Genomic DNA, 19,424 nt, shown 5'->3' on the forward strand with positions numbered 1-19,424 from the left:
AGCTGTATAACTAAGAGACAGGCACATTTTCAATTAATCAGTTGACAAATGTTTTGGAAATCAGATCAATACATACAGAAATAAATACTACAATAAATACAACTATTTACATGTTTGGTTTATAGGCTGCATGTGTAATGGCTTTTGAGTTTTTACAATAAGGCACCATTTCACTTTCAAATGTTGGGATAGTTTGATGTAACAGCCAAGACACTAAAATAATCTCCACATATCATTTACAAGGGGTATAAAAATGCCCAAATAATGCATATTGAAAATTGTTAATCAATTTTATATATATTGCACAGTTTTTTGGCACATACACGATATAAACAAAACAAATTGTTGCATATTGAAACATCTTTTAAAATGACATGTCAGACTAAAAATCTATTCCAATACATTTCTGCATTTTCAAATATCAAACCACTTGGTAAGCATTTCATGTGAGCCAGCCAAGTTAAGACATATTCATAAAGCCCGCCTTGAGCGCTAAAACCATTTTTAATTGAGCCGCTGTCTGACAGTTTTAGTTTACAAAGAGTAGACAAACTGTTTTGTCTCGTTCACTTTTTACACACCAGGCAGCCATCACCATGTTTTCCGGGTAAAAAAAAAAACAACAATTTATACCACAGCAGGGGGCCCGTCTCAAAAATCTGTCTGGAAGTTACCAGCCTCACTGCACCTAACACCAATTTCAAAGAGCTTATACAAGTAGATCAATTAACCCTGGGTAAGAACGGTTATATTATGACTATAATCAATATAACGGATTAATACGAGTATTGTTTGCTAAATACACCAATAAAAAGCAAGCAACCAAATGCTAAAGACAATACATCATAAATCAGTCTGAAAATGTAAAAGTTTTCATACGTATTTGCAGTCTATTTCATACTGAGCAGACACACTGCAGCTAACAAATGCAAATAGTGGAAAAGTGTAAATAAAATACTTTAAGAAAATGCATTACCACCCTAGTTTATAATTTTTCAGTAGCAAAATTACTGAAGGACCCAAACAAGTCCTTCTACTCCATCCTGCGATACATGTAGTTTATAAAACTATTTTTGTATGCTTAAAATGTAAAATGTAAATATACACCATTCATAAAACAAAGTCTAACATAGATCAACAGTCAGGGAGCAACCATGTCTGAACTGCTGAAATAGCTGCAGGTCTGAAACTGGCTGACTTTATTGAGGCCTGGTTTCAGGTGTTATGGCTCATAACAAGACATTGTGTGTCCTTGTTATAGACACTCGGTTGCAGTTATCCTATTTAGCCTGGTCTCACTGATATAAATGCGGTGGACAAAATAGAAACACCCGTCAGTATAACAGACTAATAATAAAATGGCACAAACTGCCCCCAAAAATCATCATAAAGCTGAGTCAACACCTCGCTAAAACAGTTTCAATAAAAACTCAAAATCATAACCTTCACAAAGGGAGGATTTAGTGCAGAACTGTTTGCCTGTATACCCTCAGCTAGGTATACCTAATAATCCAGAGTGTATATGACAGCTTCATATTTTTACATGTTCTAATAATAGCTCATGTTCTCCAGAAGAAAAAAAAAAAGAAAAGAGAGCAGTAAAGAGTTAATTTTTTAAATTGGTATTTACACTTAAAAAACCTCTGGAGTTTCTCTATTTGTTGCCAGCGTGGGTCAATAGTTTAACATTTACCACAACTTGACTTGAATAATACTATTTCCATTATGGTGAATTGTAATGGAAAACAAAGTGATTGTACCAGTTTGTAATAATGTGACACTGTGCTCTTTGGTGCCCGATTAGTGAGGAGGTGATTCCTATGTTCATGTTTTTCTTGAATATTTTTGATTTGCAAGCTTTAACACAAACTACTCTATGCAGGTTTGATCAGTTAGTAATAATAGTAGTTAGTAATAAGTTAGTATTGCAACAACTAAGTTTTCACTCAAGCTTGCGACACCGAAAAGATCAGATTCAATCCAAACATGGCTGGCTAACTCATGAGTGTTGCTTCATGAGACAGGCCCCAGGTCACTGTTTGTTGTGGTCCTTTGACAACAACTGTTCGACTATCAGTATCAGTCACATTTGATCATAAGCTAGACGAAACCAAAGACTGACATCAGATCATAAAATATACAAATATAAAAGAAGAGCCTCTTAAAATAACCCTTTGACCTGAACATTAGCGGTGACGTTTAGGATTCACAGTCTGTGCAGGTCCTTTAAAACACTTGGTTAAATAAAAACCACAAGCTGAGGGTCACGTTCTCCAGCATAATTTGCATTCAGAGTAAGCTTTAAAAAAAACAGCAGCTTACCATGTGTGAAAACAGTATTTTCTTTAAAAATAAACCCTTTAATTTAAAACTCTTTTCCCCAATTCAAATAATATGGTTTTGTGTTTAAGCGCCTTGGTCAAAGACATGTCAGGAACAGTCTCTGGGTGCTGGGACAGACAGAGTGAAGTTTGTATGAGGATGTGCTGCAGCAATTTGGTGAACATGAAAGGGGAAATCATTTTTAATAGGGACAGTGAATTTGAAATAACCAGGCCAGAATTATTAATTTCTTTTTCTCAAATAAGGAAGAGTCCTCATGTTTCACTTCACATCAAATGCTGGTTGAACTGAGCACATCAGTGCCAAGAACAAACTTTAGTTTTGAGTGCAAGCGTTCCTATGAGATCAATAATAGTGTTCAATAACCACAACATTAATGTACCTGCAATTACTAGTGTCAGAACACAAATGCCCACATACATACATACTCATACCGTGTCAAGATTCAGAAATCCCAGTGCAACAAACAAGAACAACAAAAAACATTTAATATCCCACTTATCTTGATGATAACTTCTTTTTTTGTTGTTTTTATTCCGGTACCTCAAACCCCACCAAGCGGGGAGTCGTAACCTTTCAGCCACGCTCAGAACATCCTCCAAGTTTTTTCCAGGCTACGAGAGTCCAGTTATTTTTTTTTTTACACCTACACCTGTAAACCAAAAGCAAAAGACCTGGTTAAAAAAAAACAACAACACACAAAGCAGAAGAGAAAAAATGTGACAGAAGAACTTGAGACATTTAAGAAATCAACTTGCAGAGCATTTGCTGGCGTTGGGAACGATGTCGCTGAGTGAGATCACATCGTCAGCACCGATACTTTCTTCAAGACTCACAAACTGAGCTCTGAAAACAACAGAAGAGCAGAACACAATATAAAACACTGGGGTTGTATGCATTGAAATATATCATCTGAATATAGACACGTGTTTCCTTAAAAGAACTGACGTTCTCATGACATGTTTTCGTACATTTGCATACAGGCAGCAAAGACTTCAACTTTCCTGTGGTTCGGTCTTTAGCTCACACTCATTCACAACCTGTGTATCAACACTTCTACCAGTGGAGCTCCATTTTGGTTACAGATGGTTTGGCATGGGTCAAGTCAATTGAACTGCGTACACAATCAAAAGGGAAGCTCTGCCTGAGGCTCAATTTTGGTTTGTTTGCATGGGTTGGAAAGATGTGTGAACTTTATGGTCATTTTGGAATATGCAGTTAACAGTGCTGTTGAAATAATTTTGCTTTATCTTGACAGATGTTTCTAATATTTTGTCCAGTCCATTTGTATATTTTTTTTTTTACCAAACATCCAAACCACCGCAGTCGTTTCTGCTGTTGGTATGCGCATGAATTTTTAACTGATCTCTAAAGTAGAAAATCAATAAACCAGTTGGACCTGGTCGCGCTGTTTCACACATGTGACTAGACCCGATTCAGTGCCGTCTGCCAACACTGACATGCTGTCGGAAAACACGCCTGAATCGGAGTTTTGGAATCCGGATATACTGTGGAGGATCACTCATGTTGAAATAATAATCTTCATGTGTCTTTTCACCTCTCACCTGTTAGGGGTGCTGTGCTCCTCATCTTGGCTTGATTGGTTGTTTAACTTGGAGGTATCCTCAGAGTGAGGCAGAGGCCGATTTGCAGAAGTGAATCCAGGGTCTCCCAAGGAGGAGGAGGAGGAGGAGGCTGCTGCTGCTGCTCCAGGAGCTCTGCCAACAGCGTCGCTGGGCGGTAAGGTCTTTGGGAGGAGGTCAGGACGACCTGACTGCATGCCTGGGTTGGAGGGGAGGGGAAAAAAAAAACAACTTGTAAAACTCGCAATATACTTGCAGGGGAAGCACTTCACATGCTGGTACATGTAGGAAGACTGAATGTTTGTGGTTATTAGTAAACATAACTCATTTCCCACACTACAGTGGAAGACTGAATTCCTCTTTCCTTACCACTATCTCCTTCACTGTCTTCTCTGGTGTCAGAGCTCAGTTGAGTTTGGAGTGAAGGTATCTGGCTGTTGCTACTGGTTTGGGTCATCAGAAGAGCCCCAGAGCCAGCAGCTCTTTTCATCGGACCATGAGCCACAGCACGGCGCTTCTTAGACGGGGAGGTCTTTACTAGACACAACAGAAGAAAAAAAAAAGTGTTCAGACTCCAGACTGTGAAATGGACATTATGTATCCATACTTGGACTATTTTAAAAACCACTTACATGAAATCTTTTTGAAGACTGTGCTGCACATGAACTTCTGAAATCGTTCTGCATAGAAACCCGGTCTGTGCACTGACACAGTGTCCTGAAGAAAAAGAGAGATTACAAGTTAGCATTGATCTTTTTAAAAACACTACAAGCCAACAAGGTAGGAGAGGAACCTTACCCCATCATGAACCAGAGCTTTCCAGGAGTGTTCAAGCCTCTTTACTAATCTGAAAAACAATACACACAGCCCAGTTTGATCATAGAGGTTACATAATCCATCATGTGCAGTTTCACATGACACAGAGCAGAAACATTAAACAAATCATTGTCTGCTTTTTATTTTTTTTTAGAACAAATAAAGCTTAGCTTTGACTCAGTCTCATTCATGTCATGGGAACCCTGTTTTTCTGTCAGTTGTCTACATGGGCTGCGTGAAAGTTATATATTTGTAAAAACACGACCCAACGTTTTACGCTTCACGTACGACTACAGTGAACTTAGTTCTGTGCTTGAACGCATCCCGTGTAGACACAGATATAGACCTGGAACTACTCCTGCTCTGCAAGCTGTGTCGACATGCATATATACAAACATGTGCACGGTTACCTATAAGACTGCAGTATGTCGATGATACCAATGTAGACCAGCAGCCTCTCGCCTTTTGAGTTCCGTGCAGGGATTCCTCCCGTTCTGTAAAATAAAAACACATTTCGTGATTCATCTTTCTTCTCAGTAAACCCATCATTGTGAGGACAGACAAGGAAGCTGCCCCACACATGACCACTCTGTGGCCGCAGACACACTGTCACTCACTTGTCCTCCGTGTCCAGTGATCCCACGCTTCCTGTGTCTGCCTGGATGGCCTCTATAGCCGTGCTGTACAAGGACTTTTGGCCTTGCGGTCTCCTTTGGTCCGCGGCTGCAGCCACCGCCTCCTCGCTGGCTTGCTCTCGACAGGCCTGATCGACGTTATGAATTCCCACCAGGAGGCTGTAGTCCATAATCTTGAAACTCTGCAGGAGCTGAACAGAAGACAAGAAAAGTACTGCAAGACCAAAAACTGAATTATAAGCTAATTTAATTTTTGTGAAAGTTTGTTGTGTGTTTGTCATAATTTTATCTCAAATGAATTCAACGATATCCCACTTGTAGCATCCTGTTTAGAAAGGCATTTGTCCATAGTTCTCACCAAACAGTCTCTCTGGAGGGTCTTGCAAACAGCACTGTGCTTGTCCCCCTCCAGTAACAGCCCCTCAGACATGTCCTGCATGAAGTCCAGGTCCTTGTACGCGGGTACGGCCTTTTCCCTCTCTTTAGCCGAGGCCCGTCGCTTATAGGTGGAGCCCTTTAGGTCGTACTTGAGGTGCATCCGTACAGCACTCGGTAGCAGATTGTTCATGACTGCAATGCGGATGTTCTTGCCGCCTGCCTGGACGCAGTACAGCCCGTAAAACTTTGGTAATAAGGTCCGCTTGTTCTGGTTCAGGTTCTCAAGAAGAAACAGAGAGGATGGAAGAGTAAGGCAAAACTAAAATAATGAAAAATATCCATTTTACAGACAATAAAGTGACAAATTCAAAATGCTTGTTTTGTCCAACCAACAGCATACAAGTCCAGAGCTCTGGAAATGAAAGTCAAATGTTTAAAATTGTTTAAGAAGTTTTAAGTTTTTGATGGAAAAAATGTACAAACTAGTTACCAATTAATTAAACTAATTACAGATTCATTTTCAATCAATAAACTAATCCATTAATTGAAAAATCATTTCAGCTTCCAAAGTTTCACTGTGACAGCAGCAGTGGTTTCCAAGGCTTGTCACTTGATGGCTACAGGAATTCAGATTTACGCAGTGTCATGAGCACATGATTTCTGCAGATACCATCAGGTCTTACCATGAAGTAACCTGGAAGCAGTTTTTGTAGAAATTCTGCTTCTTTGTGCTGCACCGTCTTAATGATGTACTCATCATCACGAGAGACATAGAAGAGAGATCCACTGGCCCCGGAGTTCGACAGCTCGATCAGCGGCTCGTTACACAAAGAGTACTGAAAAAAAGACCAGAACAAAGTGGTTAGATATTTGATAAAACAACAACAACAGGCTTACAGGTTCAGAAAACAGGAAAATCCGCAGTCGTCATCAGCTACGCCTCTCCTGTGTCAACATTACACTATTCACACTTCCCCAGTTTCCGTCTTTCTGGTTGCTCAATCCCTCCTTTCTTCTCGTAGTTCACAGCACTTTTTTTTCTTTTTTTTTTCCCTGTATGGGCTAGCTGTTTTGCACATTTTCCAAGTCGAACACATGCCGAGTAAACAAGTGTACCATGTAGTCATCTGGCCGGATGCCAAACATCTCCCTGAAGTAGCGAAAGGCGATTGGGGCGTATGTTTTGAACCTGAAGTCTCCATAGTGGTGCGCTGGTGTCAGGTTGCTGCCCTCGCTGCCAGAAAAACACAGAGGTGGCACAAGATTACCTTCCTGTAAAGGAGTACAGTTATTCTACAGGCAAATTGTCCCGACACAGAAATGAAAGCCTCCATTTATTCATCGTTCAAACACATCCTTAATTGATCGTTTTAAAGACTCACCTGGGAAAGAAGATGCTTTCCACCACCTCAAAATCCTGCAGGAGCACGTCTCTCTCAGGTTTTCGACTTAAGCTGCCGACCGTGTGCGTGATGCCCAACTGGATAGCACCTTTCAGAGCTGATGATGTCGTCTGGAAGAAAGAGAAAACCGGCTTATATCGGATGAAAAACGAAGTTTGAAATGATTAATGAAAGATGCCACAGAGGCTGGTAACATTTGCCAGTTGCCACTTGGTGATCCAGATTTTTTTAAATCTTCACATGTAATCTGAATTAGACTGCACATAAACAAGAATTATGGATTTTTATACAAAGCATTAAATCAACAGACATAAACTGCCACTGCTAGATGAGCTCCACGTTTTAACTCCAACCAGTTCAACTCCAAAATAATTGTCATTTAATTAATTTTTTTTATCACAAACAACAGTTGTTCATCAGTCAAGTAGTTATAGAAATAAAAGTTGCCTTTGCTCAGCCACGTAGGGTAACATCACAGCCGACATAAAATAAAACTAACGGTAGCTTAACAGATTCGGACCCCCGAGTCGCTGATTTTAGCTAAAAAAAAGTGGAATTGTAAAATGTCTATGATTAAAATCTAAAAAAAAACAAAAAAACAGTAGAGAGTAAAGTGATAACACTGGACCTAACAGATCAGAAGAACCTTTTAATGCTGAGGAGGAATCGGAGCGGCGCCTTTTTAATTAAGAGAGCCGAATGTACTCTGAATTTAAAACGATAGCCTTGTGTTATTGTTTTTTTTTTGTATTTGTGAGACTATTTCATGGTTAAATCTGTGAATCTTATCTGAAAGTAAAAAACTGTCTGTAGCTGCAGTGTGAAGTGGCACTTTGTTTTGGCTCGTAGTGGTACATTGAAAAGTTTGGCGAATCCCTGGCTTAAATTTGGGGGTTTTGAGCATTTATTTATTATTGTTCTTTAATTGAACAATTGTTTTGACAGTTAATGGAGGTATATAGAGACTCCTGTGAGATTAGAAGTCCAGTACAGCGAGTTGACTGCTGGTCAGATAAAACAAGATACAGGGTGATGAATATTTACTTTGAGGTCTTGAAAATCATGATGGACAGTTTTCAGTGAAAATGTACTTCAGACTGCAATGGCTGATCTCCCACCTTTTTGTATGTTGTCTCCCCAGTTTGATCAATTCCGCGATGGCCGATCGTTTTCTTCATGGCCGGAGTCATGGTGGTGCTCGGACCCTGTCAGAACAAATTGGGTTACAAAAGGAAAACGAGTCACATGGAACACTCATCTTTCACAAGGATAAATAGACGTCATGTCAGCAAGCATATTGGGGAAGTCCAAATCGTTTAAGCAGCAGTTTCCTCACTGATTACACATTTCCTACCAACAAATGTATTTCTCACCTCTGTTGAAGCATTTTTTTGAATCCCAGTCGAATCTGGGGTGAGAAACGTACAAGTTACACAAGAAATACACACCGAGGAAAGGAAATGAGTTGATCAAGCAAATGCAGTTATTACAGTGGGTGCAGGAAAATCGAGCAACACAGCTTCCAGCATTCCCTACTACTGGACACGGAGAGCGCAGCTGAGCTCTGACACAGGCATGCAGACGCACCACGTTCATTACCTCTGAGAGAAGCCAGTGTCCTCCAGAACTGACTCTGCAGGTCTTTGAGTGCAATGGGAGGAATTCAGATTAGTATGCTATTAAAGGGAGTTCACAACGGGCCAATGAATGTCCTGATGAATGTCCTGATAATAGCAAGTTGCATTGCCAGGAGTCTAAAGTCAACATTAAGTAGTTCATTTTTGAATTTCAAGGAAATACACTCTTGAAAGTGAAAGGGCATAATGGTGTCTGCTATTCAGATTGATTTCATTTTGTGAACTTGCAACCTAAAGGTCAACAGAAAATAGAGATGTCATCAGGGTCATCCCATCATGGAGACTACACATTTTAAACAGCATGCGTTTCAAACTGCAGATGTGGAGTTAGAAAGTCGTGGGTGTGTACAGAGCTAGAAGTTTCTGATGAAAAAGATGTTGGTTGGATTATGGGAAATTGGAAAGGAAGTATTTGCCGAGTTTGATGTTTAGAATATCTTGTCCTCGGCGTCTTGTTTTGACCTTTCTCTTTTAAATCGCTGTATTAGGGGCCTCCACCCTAAAAAATTATTAATATCCAACCACATGTTTTAAAAGTAAATACATTTTTTTCAAAATAAACATTCCCAAACAAAGTAACGCAAGATAGTTTTAGGTTCACCCTACAATTTATAGTATTTTGCTCAAATAAATAGTTGACTCAGCAAAAGGATGATATTCTGGAAATATTGTAATTCTTTGATCAAAACCACTCAAATATGAATCTTATTTTAATCCGACCATTATGAATCATCCAAATTTACTGAAGAGCATACTGAGTAAATCAGCCAGTATCTCTTTCAAACCTTTACTGTGCTCAGGTTTATTTTGTATGTTCTCAGTTTATTAGGCACATCCTTTTTATATCAGTAGAGGTTGACTTAATATTTGAAACGTCTCACAGTACAACAGGTCGAAACCAATCTAAGTAGGGTGTGCATGCACACGTGTGATTTCTGTTTAGAAATGATCATTTTGAAATGATAAGAATAAGTTAATAAATGAGTTCATGTTAAAAGAGACAGATAGCTGTAGGTATGTCCTTTGGAAATCTAAAGTCAAATTGATTCATTCAGCATTTCCTTCCATGGTTGAGATTTTTTGGTTTTAAGGATTGCAGGGGTTGTATCGTTATGTTACTGCAATCTGAGAGACCATCCGTTGAATAAATAATAATCAAGATGATGGCATGTGGAATCATTTACTCTTTTGGGAGATGTCGTCGACAAGAATTGAGCCCGAATCTTAAACCAGCCCTCCCGAGGTGAAAGTGGGGAAATCTCCACTACGTGACACAATTCAACAGACCCAGAAAGTATAGTCTCAAAAATGACAAAATGCTGAGTCAACACTTCTCTTACAGTTTCAACAAAAACTGAGAGTAACGCCCCAAACAATTTTATATCCACCAAAAGTTCCATCACGCATAATAAATAAACTATCAATCTCTGTCTAATGAGCCGCTGAGACATGTCAATCCACAGGATCAATAACCTGAGCTGTGTATCTGTATCACTCAAGTGATTAGAAGTAAAAAAAAACAACAACAACAACAACTGATCAAGCACGTCTGATCTGTCACTTTAAATGAGAGGTGGGGAATAATAATAATAATAATAATAATAATAACGCAGTACTTACTGGCAGTGTGGCCCTGCAGCCCGGGAGGCTCCTCTGCAGCTGTGGCCATTCAGACCAGAAACTTATCTCACACTTAGTATTGATGAAAACTCAAGGTCCTGATTCACCTCAGGGGAGTATCAGATCTCTCGATGCGAGCAGGGTCAAGGAAGCGTGGATCTGGGTAGGAAAGCAGCACGCACACACACACACACACACACACACACACACACACACACACACACACACACACACACACACACACACACACACACACCAGAGTGACTTCATACCACAAATATCGACCGCAGCCACGTTGGCCGACGGCAGAATGGACGTTTCAACGGCAACCTCCCCGCTAATGGCACCTCAAGCTGCCGCTAACTGTCTGTTAAATAATGTCATTCAGCAAAAAAAACAAAAAAAAACCGGTGATGAATGGGAAGGCCGGCGCGTGTTGTAACAGGATAACACAACAGCTGGGTTGCGAAATTGAAGCCGACTGACTACGTGAAAGCTAGCTGCTAACTCTGCTTTAACTTTTTTTTTTTTTTTTTTAACTTTAACCAAACGAGTCACGCTAATAAATACCGAAAATCACCACGGGGAAAAAAAAAAAAAACAACAAAAACAAAACGTCAACTTACTCGTAAATACTGCGGAGGAGTTCTGGAAGTTTCCGCAGAAAGACAAGCAAACTTTTCTCCTGTAAAAGTGCTTGTTTGCCCGAAAACACATAAACAAGGAAACAGTGCAGGAAGCGGCCAGTTTGTGCTCGGCTCTTTTAGCCGGAGCAAGAATCACACTTCCGGGTTTTTTTCCTTTCAAAATAAAACAAAATGTCACTATAAAATCAGCTCCACCCAAAAACGGACCTACTGAGACCTTTAATGTTTACCAACTACTTTAAATTTGCCTAAGTTAATGGATAAAATTAACAGAAAAGGCAAAAAAAAAATATATATACTGCTGTACCGCAGCCCTCGCTTTTGAAATGCTTATTACTTTGCGTTTTGTGCTTGCTCGTTTAATTAGGCTACGTGACTGTTCCTCTTTTTGTTGTTGTCTTTTTGTTTTTGAACTCCGTTGTTTCCTTTTCAGTATTATGTTACCTTTATTGCTTAATGACCGTTTTAGTTTGTGCCATAACATCTCTACCATTGTTGTTTTAAGTCTATTGTCCTTGTTCAGGATTTGGGAACATCTACTTGCCTGATTTTCATAAAACTTGGTGTAGGGCTGTAGCCTGGGCCAAGGAAGAGCCCCAAATTTTGGCATGCATCCAATGACGCTGCTGATACACAAACCATTTCTAACCAAAAATAGGCCTGTCAAATACAATGACTCATATAAACACTTTATCAATCCACATTTACAGGTACCAACAATCCCCTGGATACACACGGGGACATCTTTTCATAAGGGAGAACTGTAACTGGTACCACAGCTGAGACGTGAGGTTTTAGTGAGGCATTAGGATATTTTGACGTCATTCAAATAGTTTTGGAAATACAGACTTGTATAAGTAGCCTGGTGCGAACACATTTTCACTACGCAATTTTCAAAGTGAAGAAAATTGAAGCTGTGAGCAGTTTCAGGCACTTTCAGATTTGCATATCATAGAGGAGTGGACTATTGGCTTTAGTGGAGGTGTACCGAATGACCTTCAATTAATCAAAACATTTCCCTCTCTGAAATATTTATATGGACTGCATTTCTACTGATTTTAATTTTTAGAATTCTGCTTTTATTGTGAATGGAAAAGACTCAAACAGGAAGTGTGTTGACTGCTGATTAAATTATTAATGTGGCCTGGGTTATTTTTTTAGTTCTCACATTCTTGGGCAGCAAGCTCAAACCTATATTATTCATTACCAATATTTGAATGTCATATTCAACCCAACCGTGACCCCTGGTGAACAATTGTTTCATTACATAGCCTGTGATTTTGTGTATTTGCTACAACAAAGTGTGGACGTTTAAACACTGATAACTTATTTCATTTTCCTTTTTGAGGCTGTTACATGAGGTCCACTGTAACTTCCATCAATGACAAAAAAACAATAAGGCAATGACCCTTTAGGCTGTGTCTTTATTTCACGTAGAATAAGAATAAAAAGGTCAAACATTTTGAAATTCAAGACAGAGTTATATTGGTGAGAATTTGATAAAAAAAAAAAAAAATTAAATGTATTTTCAGTTTTTGTGACAAATCTTGGTGAAAATACAGAGATGAAAAAAATAAAAGCTGAGTTTTATTGACTTTAATAAACCAAACTAGCATTCCGTGTCGTCTTCTAAGAGCCTGAAACAAAGACCAAATATAGATAAAGTATTAGATAAGCATTATACTGCACATATTTTCACTTCACAATGAACTCTTTTCATACTTTATTTATGTATGACGTTGTGTTCTTTTCACCTCAAGCAAGCATTTGGGTTGAAGGTGAATCCTGGCTGCCCGGGGACTACGGGGGCAGTGTAGCCTGGTGAGGCGTCGTAGTTTGGGTTTGGCAGCTCGCTGTTGAAGCACGTCCACCGAGCATCCGGTGTGCCCTCACAGCACTCATATGGGAGAGTCATGGTGGAATATTCATCCACACAGAACTGGGACAGGGCTTGTTTCCACTGTAAGAAAAGCACAAATCATCCTCACAAACTCTCACCGGCCGTCGTTCACTCAATTAATCCTGCTTGTTTGCTTACGTGAGCACAAAACAACTCTTTTTGTGTAAAATACAGGAATTCCTTTTAGATTTGTCTCTCCCACTGATGCTAATTCTTTGAGATATGACACAGTAAGGGAAAATATATTTTTCTTTTTGTCACCACTTATCTATCACTATGAGTATTGAAAAAGGTACAAATTTATATTGTCATTTAAATAAATTATTTCCTGTACATTGTTAAATACAATGAAATTCTCTTCAAAATCCTTATAGTTGTATATTAGCTGACTGACACTGACAGTTGACCACTGACAGTAAAATGATCTTTGCGAATCCTCTTGAAGATTAGTAATCACAGATGATACTTTTTGGTCTGTTTTTGAAGAAGAAAATCACAAAATAGTATGTACATAAGGAAAGTTATACATTTGATGTATTTTGTTACCCTGCATAAAAACAGAAAATAACTAAACTCATTTTGAATTATAAATTGTGTTTGTACTTTTGTATAAAAAAAAAGGAGTACAGAGCACACTATATGCAATACAGCAGCATACTATTATTGTGAAAACATTTTGTATTATCCCCTCACAATTATACTTTATTAATAAACTGATATTGCACTTTAATTAAGTAGCCTATGATAAATAATAACAGTATCATGCATAATAATATGCATTTTTCTAAGATGGCGCCGCACCAGCGGCAGCCTGTTGCGGCAGCTCCCCTCCCCTTGTTATTAGTATTATTAGTATTTTTTAAGCCTTTCTCCTCTCTTCGGAGTTGATGTTTTTTTTCTTTCTCTCGTGTTAAGTTAATTTTTCCACGTTTCTGGCTGGGGGCTCTGTTATTGTTTACTCTTGTGATCAGCTGATCGCGCTGAGTAGACCCCTACTGCTGCTGCCCGGAGCGAGGCCTGAGATCCCCGTTGAACTTCGGAGAAGACGGCGGGGTTGCAGAGCCGGAGCTCAGCTAAAGGCGGAAAGGAGGAAATACAAACCATCGGTACCGGAGATCTTAATGGGGAACGTGAGGTCGTTGGCCAACAAGACGGACGAGCTCGGCGCGCTGGTAAAGACCCAGCGGGAGTACCGGGAGTGCAGCATCACGTGTTTCACCGAGACATGGCTGCACTCACATCTCCCGGACCACAGCGCGGCCGTACCCGGCTTCAGGACTGTTCGGGCGGACAGAGACGTTGTTCGGAGCGGCAAGAAGAAAGGTGGAGGGATTGCAGTCTATGTGAACGAGAGGTGGTGCAATCCCGACCACGTGTGTGTGAAGGAACGTTTTTGTAGCCGGGACATTGAACTTCTCGCCGTGGGGATGCGCCCTTATTATTTGCCGAGGGAGTTCACGTCCTCCATTGTTATCGTTGTTTACATTCCTCCATCAGCTGACGCAGAGGCAGCAGTGGACACCATTCACTCCACTGTGGCTAAACTACAGACTAAGCATCCCGGTGCATTTCTGTTAGTTACTGGAGACTTTAACCACACCAGTCTGGATAAAGTACTGCCAACTTTGCACCAGTATGTTAACTGCCCCACCCTGAACAATAAAACCCTGGACTTACTGTATGCTAATGCCATGGATGCATACAGTGCTACTGCCCTTCCCCCCCTTGGTAGATCAGACCACAACCTGGTCCTGCTGACTCCCAGGTATGTCCCCCTGGTGCAGAGGCAGCCTGTGTCCACCAGGACTGTGAGGAGGTGGACACAGGAGGCTAAAGATGCCCTACAGGACTGCTTTGAGTCCACGGACTGGAATGTGCTGTTTGGACCACATGGGGAGGACATCAACAGCATGAGGACTACATCAAATTCTGTGAACACACCACCATACCATCCCGGACTGTAAAATGCTTCCCCAACAATAAGCCTTGGATCACCAGTGACCTGAAAGTTCTTCTTAATAAGAAGAAAGCAGCCTTCAGGTCTGGGGACAGGGAGGAGCTCAGGAGAGTGCAGCGCCACCTGAAGGAGAAGATGAGGGAGTGCAAGGACTCCTACAGGAGGAAGCTGGAGGCCAAACTCCAGCAGAACAACGTGAGGGAGGTGTGGACCGGTATGAAGGAGATTACTGGGTTCAAGGGGCGAGAGAGACAACCAGGGGGCTCCCTGGAGAGATCAAATGAACTAAACTGTTTCTTCAACAGGTTTAGTTCACCACCCTCATCTGTCTCCTCCACACCTCCAAAACACCTCTGCTGCCTTCCCCCCTCCCCCCTCTGCGCCCCCTGGTGAACTGCATAGAGCCCTCAATCACAAAGGGCTCTTCCTCCATTGACACCTCGACCCCCCCCCCCACACACACACACACACCCCCCCCCACACCCACACACACACACACACACAGGCTGCACCTGACGGCATCAGCCCCGTGGTCCTGAAGACCTGTGCCGTCCAGCTGGCTGAGGTCCTACAACACCTCTTCAACCTGAGCCTGAAGCAGGAGGAGGTCCCGGTGCTGTGGAAGACGTCCTGTCTGGTTCCTGTACCGAAGAAGACGACTCCATCTGGCCTCAACGACTACCGACCGGTTGCCCTCACATCTCATGTGATGAAGGTGCTGGAGAGGCTGGTCTTGGCCCACCTCAGGCCGCTGGTGAAATCTTCTCTGGACCCTCTGCAATTTGCCTACCAGCCTCATGTGGGAGTGGACGACGCCATCATCTACCTGCTGCAATGAGCTCAGTCTCACCTGGATGGAACCGGTGAATCTGTGAGAATCACCTTTGATTTCTCCAGTGCATTCAACACCATCCAACCACTGCTACTGAGTGAGAAGCTGCGGGTGGTGGGGGTGGATGCGCCCACCGTCTCCTGGATCAATGACTACCTGACAGGCAGACCACAGTTTGTCCGTCTGGGCAGTGTGCTGTCTGATACGGTGGTCAGTGGTACTGGAGCTCCACAGGGAACTGTTCTGTCTCCCTTCCTGTTCACCTTGTACACAACTGACTTCCAGTACAACTCAGAGTCCTGCCATCTGCAGAAGTTCTCTGATGACTCTGCAGTGGTAGGATGTATAAGAGATGGACGGGAGGATGAGTACAGGGCAGTAGTGGAGGACTTTGTGGAGTGGGCGGGAAGAAATCACCTGCTCCTGAACGTGGCCAAGACCAGAGAGATGGTGGTCGACTTCAGGAGGAAGACGACGGCTCCACAACCGCTGAGAGTTCTGGGAGAGGAGGTGGACATGGTTGAGGAGTACAAGTACCTGGGTGTGTCCATTGATAACAGACTGAAATGGAAGACCAACATCAATGCTGTCTACAAGAAGGTGATGAGTCGACTCTTTTTCTTGAGGAAACTTCGATCCTTCAATGTGTGCAGCGAGATGTTGGAGATGTTTTACCAGTCTGTTGTGGCCAGTGCATTGTACTTCGCTGGGGTTTGCTGGGGGAGCAGCATTGGAGCCGGAGACACCAACAGACTTAACAAACTGGTTAAGAAGGCCGGCTCCATCATCGGCTACAAACTAGATAGTCTGGAAAAGGTGGTGGAGAGGAGGACGCTGAACAAACTATTGTCCATCTTGGATAATCCTGTCCACCCTCTCAACCACCTACTGCAGGGACAGCGGAGCACTTTCTCTAAAAGATTCCTCCAGCTCCGCTGTCACAAGGACAGATACAGGAGATCATTCCTGCCCACTGCCATAAGACTTTACAATAACTCACCTCTGGCAAAATCCATCACAGTACAATAACACTGTTGACTGTGTTTCTGGGTTGCTTGTATATTATATATATATAGATATATACTGTACTGTATGGGTATATATATACATATATATATATATGTTGACTGTGTTTATTGGTTTGTTGTATATAATATATATAGATATATAATGTACTGTATATATACTGCATATACTGTGCATTTTATATTTTATATTTTTTACTGCTATTTACTGCTATTTTATTTTATTGCTTTTCTATTATATTATTCTATTCTATTATTTTATTCTATTGTTTCTATTATTGCTTCAGTATGTATGCTGCTGTGGCGAAAAAATTTCCCCTCGGGGATTAATAAAGTATATACCTACCTACCTACCTACCTACCTACCTAATGTGTTGTCCTGTTTATTCTCGGAGACTCACAGCTTGCTCGGCGCAGCAGAGGATCTGGTTGCTCCGTGCCACTTGTCCAAAGCAACACATGCTGTACCACGACTCCAGGAGGTTGATGGCGTTTCCACGGCGACGGAAATGACTGTTACCAGAGTGCGGGAAGAAGCTGTCTGGGTATCTGGGACGACCCTGACCCTGAAGACAAATGGCATCCAGGTTGTGAGCGGTGGGTAGAGCAGGCGGAAAAGGGACATCTGGCTCATTGCGGAAGTACTTGTGGGTCTCTGTGGAAATCAGACATAAAGCAACACAGAGGTTAACAGCGTTTGCAGTTTGAACAGTGAAGTGAGTGTAAATGCACAAGTGATCTAGAAGAAATTACCTCCCAGATTTGCACCATGAAGAGTCATCAGTACAATTATCCAAAAGCCTGTGCAGCCTCCAACTGAAGTCATGGCTGTATGGTGGTATGGTGGGAACTGATCTCTGAAAAGGCAGATTTCTCTCTAAAATGCACTGTGACAGTTTATATGAATGAGAGATGGTGAGGGGCAGACGTGTGGGCGTGAAATGCTTGGAAATGAGGGGTGGGTGTGGGAGTGGGGGGATATGATGGTTTGTGTGGGGGGTAACATAGCTGTCAAGATAAACACAGGATGGGTTTGAACTTGAGTGATATCTGCTGATCCATTCAAGGTTGGTGGAAAAAGTCTGCAGTCATAGTGGAAACAATTCCACCAAGTTCAGGATGATATATACTGGTATAATAACATACATCTTTAGAGTAGATATTTTGACTTTTCACAGCAGAAAAAGCACTACGTCATCACTAACTAACAATAACGATGGCTTCATTGTATTTGCATGATTGAATCTGCAGAGCCTTTTTTTTTTTTTTAACTTTCTTTCAGGATGTGATGAACTTGAATATTACATATATTTTATAATGTTCTTTTTATTTAACTAAATAGTAGTAAAAAAATCTGTCCCAGCTTATCTGATCTTTGCTGACTGGATAAAGCTACGGAGAAACGTGGATCAAACTGATATCTTTTTCAAAACCTTTCTGGTTTCTTACCCAAAACTCCACAGAGTTTACGACAAACTCCCTCATCCCTGTTATTAAAAACTAGATGAACGTGCGTTCTGTTGGCATAGTTTACACTCTGCAAAAATGCTAAACATTTTGTCATGTTGTTTTGTACAAACTGTTTTTGTAGCATGTGACTTAAATGAAGGATGGACCTTCTCATAGTGACTAAATCACTTTAACAGTCTTTTACTCCATAAAATTCAAACAGTTGTCAAAGAGTTATTTTTAATCTACTGAATAAGTGTTGTTCTACTGTAAAACAAACTTTTTTTTTTCTATTATTTGTTTGGTTATTTGTTGTTTTGGGTTTGATATTTTTTTTTAGGAATTAAGTCACTCTATTAAAGTTATCAAACTTTTACATTAATCTACCCAGTTAAGGAATAAGGCACTTTTAGAGTAATGTTTCTCATTTAGAGTATCTTATTATGTTTTTCTAGTAATCTATCACCCAATTAAAATAATTTATCACCCCTTAAGAGTATCTATTACACAGCAAAAAAAATAAGTATTCATTAGAGTTTAAGAGTAATCTATTACTAATTTAAATTGATCTATTTCCCTATCAGTGTAGTATATTACCCAGTTAAAGTCCTTTATTATAGTTTTATAGTAATCTCCTTATTTAGTCATTTAAACATCTTTTGTAAAGCCTTTCCTGACTGGAAAAGAAATGTTAATGAAATCTAGTTAATGTTATATAATACTTAACCACAAGTGATTTCAGTGGGAAAAAAAGGTGAAAGGGGTCAAGGAGAAACCCAAAACGGTTTTAAAGATTAAAATGAAAACAGGATATCACAGGATGTAAGACTACAAACAAATAAAAAATGATTTGTCTTCAGTCTTTGTGCCCTGCCATTTGATTTCTCTGTTCCACTAAAACATTTATCAGCTATAATTTGTTGACACTGTAAGCATTCTGTCCCCACCCACAAAGAAAATGAGTGGCTGCCAATAGTTCAAATGCACAATTCTTCAGAGCTGTTCCTTATTTTCAAAAGGATTGTGTGGAGCTCTTTACTGTTGTCCGGAGAGCACTGGACACACAGTGACGTTGTGGAGTTGAGCCTCTGGGTTTTTGTTTTTATTCTTTGTGTGTTCCAGGTAAAGATTTTATCTAATTGTTTTATTCCATTTATAGGAACACAATGCAGCAGATAGAAGTGTATTTGTTTTCACAT

At 40.7% G+C, this 19,424-nt stretch overlaps 2 protein-coding genes across 3 annotated transcripts; both read right to left on the reverse strand.

The window, feature by feature from the left end:
• Positions 1–626: 626 nt before the first annotated feature.
• On the reverse strand, positions 627–11,174 carry LOC138618187 (phosphatidylinositol 4-phosphate 5-kinase type-1 alpha-like). 2 transcript variants are annotated; one of them, XM_069693763.1, is made up of 17 exons: positions 11,042–11,174; positions 10,416–10,574; positions 8,758–8,799; positions 8,532–8,566; positions 8,277–8,363; positions 7,138–7,268; positions 6,872–6,989; positions 6,439–6,591; positions 5,736–6,035; positions 5,360–5,568; positions 5,153–5,236; positions 4,725–4,773; positions 4,559–4,643; positions 4,296–4,463; positions 3,909–4,125; positions 3,104–3,189; positions 627–2,997 (listed from the first exon to the last, which is right to left on the reverse strand). In XM_069693763.1, coding segments are annotated over exons 2-17 (1,815 nt in total). In that variant the 5' UTR covers positions 10,465–10,574; positions 11,042–11,174; the 3' UTR covers positions 627–2,995. The 2 variants fall into 2 exon arrangements, with proteins under 2 accessions (XP_069549864.1, XP_069549875.1); XM_069693774.1 differs by lacking the exon at positions 8,758–8,799.
• A 1,395-nt stretch (positions 11,175–12,569) lies between these two features.
• ecm1a (extracellular matrix protein 1a) lies at positions 12,570–17,608 on the reverse strand. Its single transcript, XM_069693802.1, has 4 exons — positions 17,530–17,608; positions 17,178–17,431; positions 12,817–13,022; positions 12,570–12,699 (listed from the first exon to the last, which is right to left on the reverse strand). Exons 1-4 carry the CDS (start codon positions 17,600–17,602, stop codon positions 12,672–12,674), a joined length of 561 nt encoding a protein of 186 aa, XP_069549903.1. The 5' UTR covers positions 17,603–17,608; the 3' UTR covers positions 12,570–12,671.
• Positions 17,609–19,424: the final 1,816 nt, after the last annotated feature.

This window comes from Brachyistius frenatus, unplaced genomic scaffold, assembly GCF_029030835.1.
Source record: "Brachyistius frenatus isolate BFR_SWC_R1_liver_20210118 unplaced genomic scaffold, ASM2903083v1 Contig_2, whole genome shotgun sequence".
Taxonomy (NCBI): Eukaryota; Metazoa; Chordata; class Actinopteri; family Embiotocidae; genus Brachyistius; species Brachyistius frenatus.

Coding starts and splice junctions, on each gene's coding strand:
- LOC138618187 (XM_069693763.1), bottom strand. CDS start 10,464: ATGGCCACAGCTGCAGAGGAGCCTCCCGGGCTGCAGGGCCACACTGCC. Junction 6,036..6,438: donor TGCTTCCAGGTTACTTCATG/GTAAGACCTGAT, acceptor TTTCTTCTTGAG/AACCTGAACCAGAACAAGCG. Junction 4,644..4,724: donor AAGCTCTGGTTCATGATGGG/GTAAGGTTCCTC, acceptor CTTTTTCTTCAG/GACACTGTGTCAGTGCACAG.
- ecm1a (XM_069693802.1), bottom strand. CDS start 17,602: ATGACTTCAGTTGGAGGCTGCACAGGCTTTTGGATAATTGTACTGATG. Junction 17,432..17,529: donor TCATGGTGCAAATCTGGGAG/GTAATTTCTTCT, acceptor TGATTTCCACAG/AGACCCACAAGTACTTCCGC. Junction 12,700..12,816: donor AACCCAAATGCTTGCTTGAG/GTGAAAAGAACA, acceptor TCTTTGTTTCAG/GCTCTTAGAAGACGACACGG.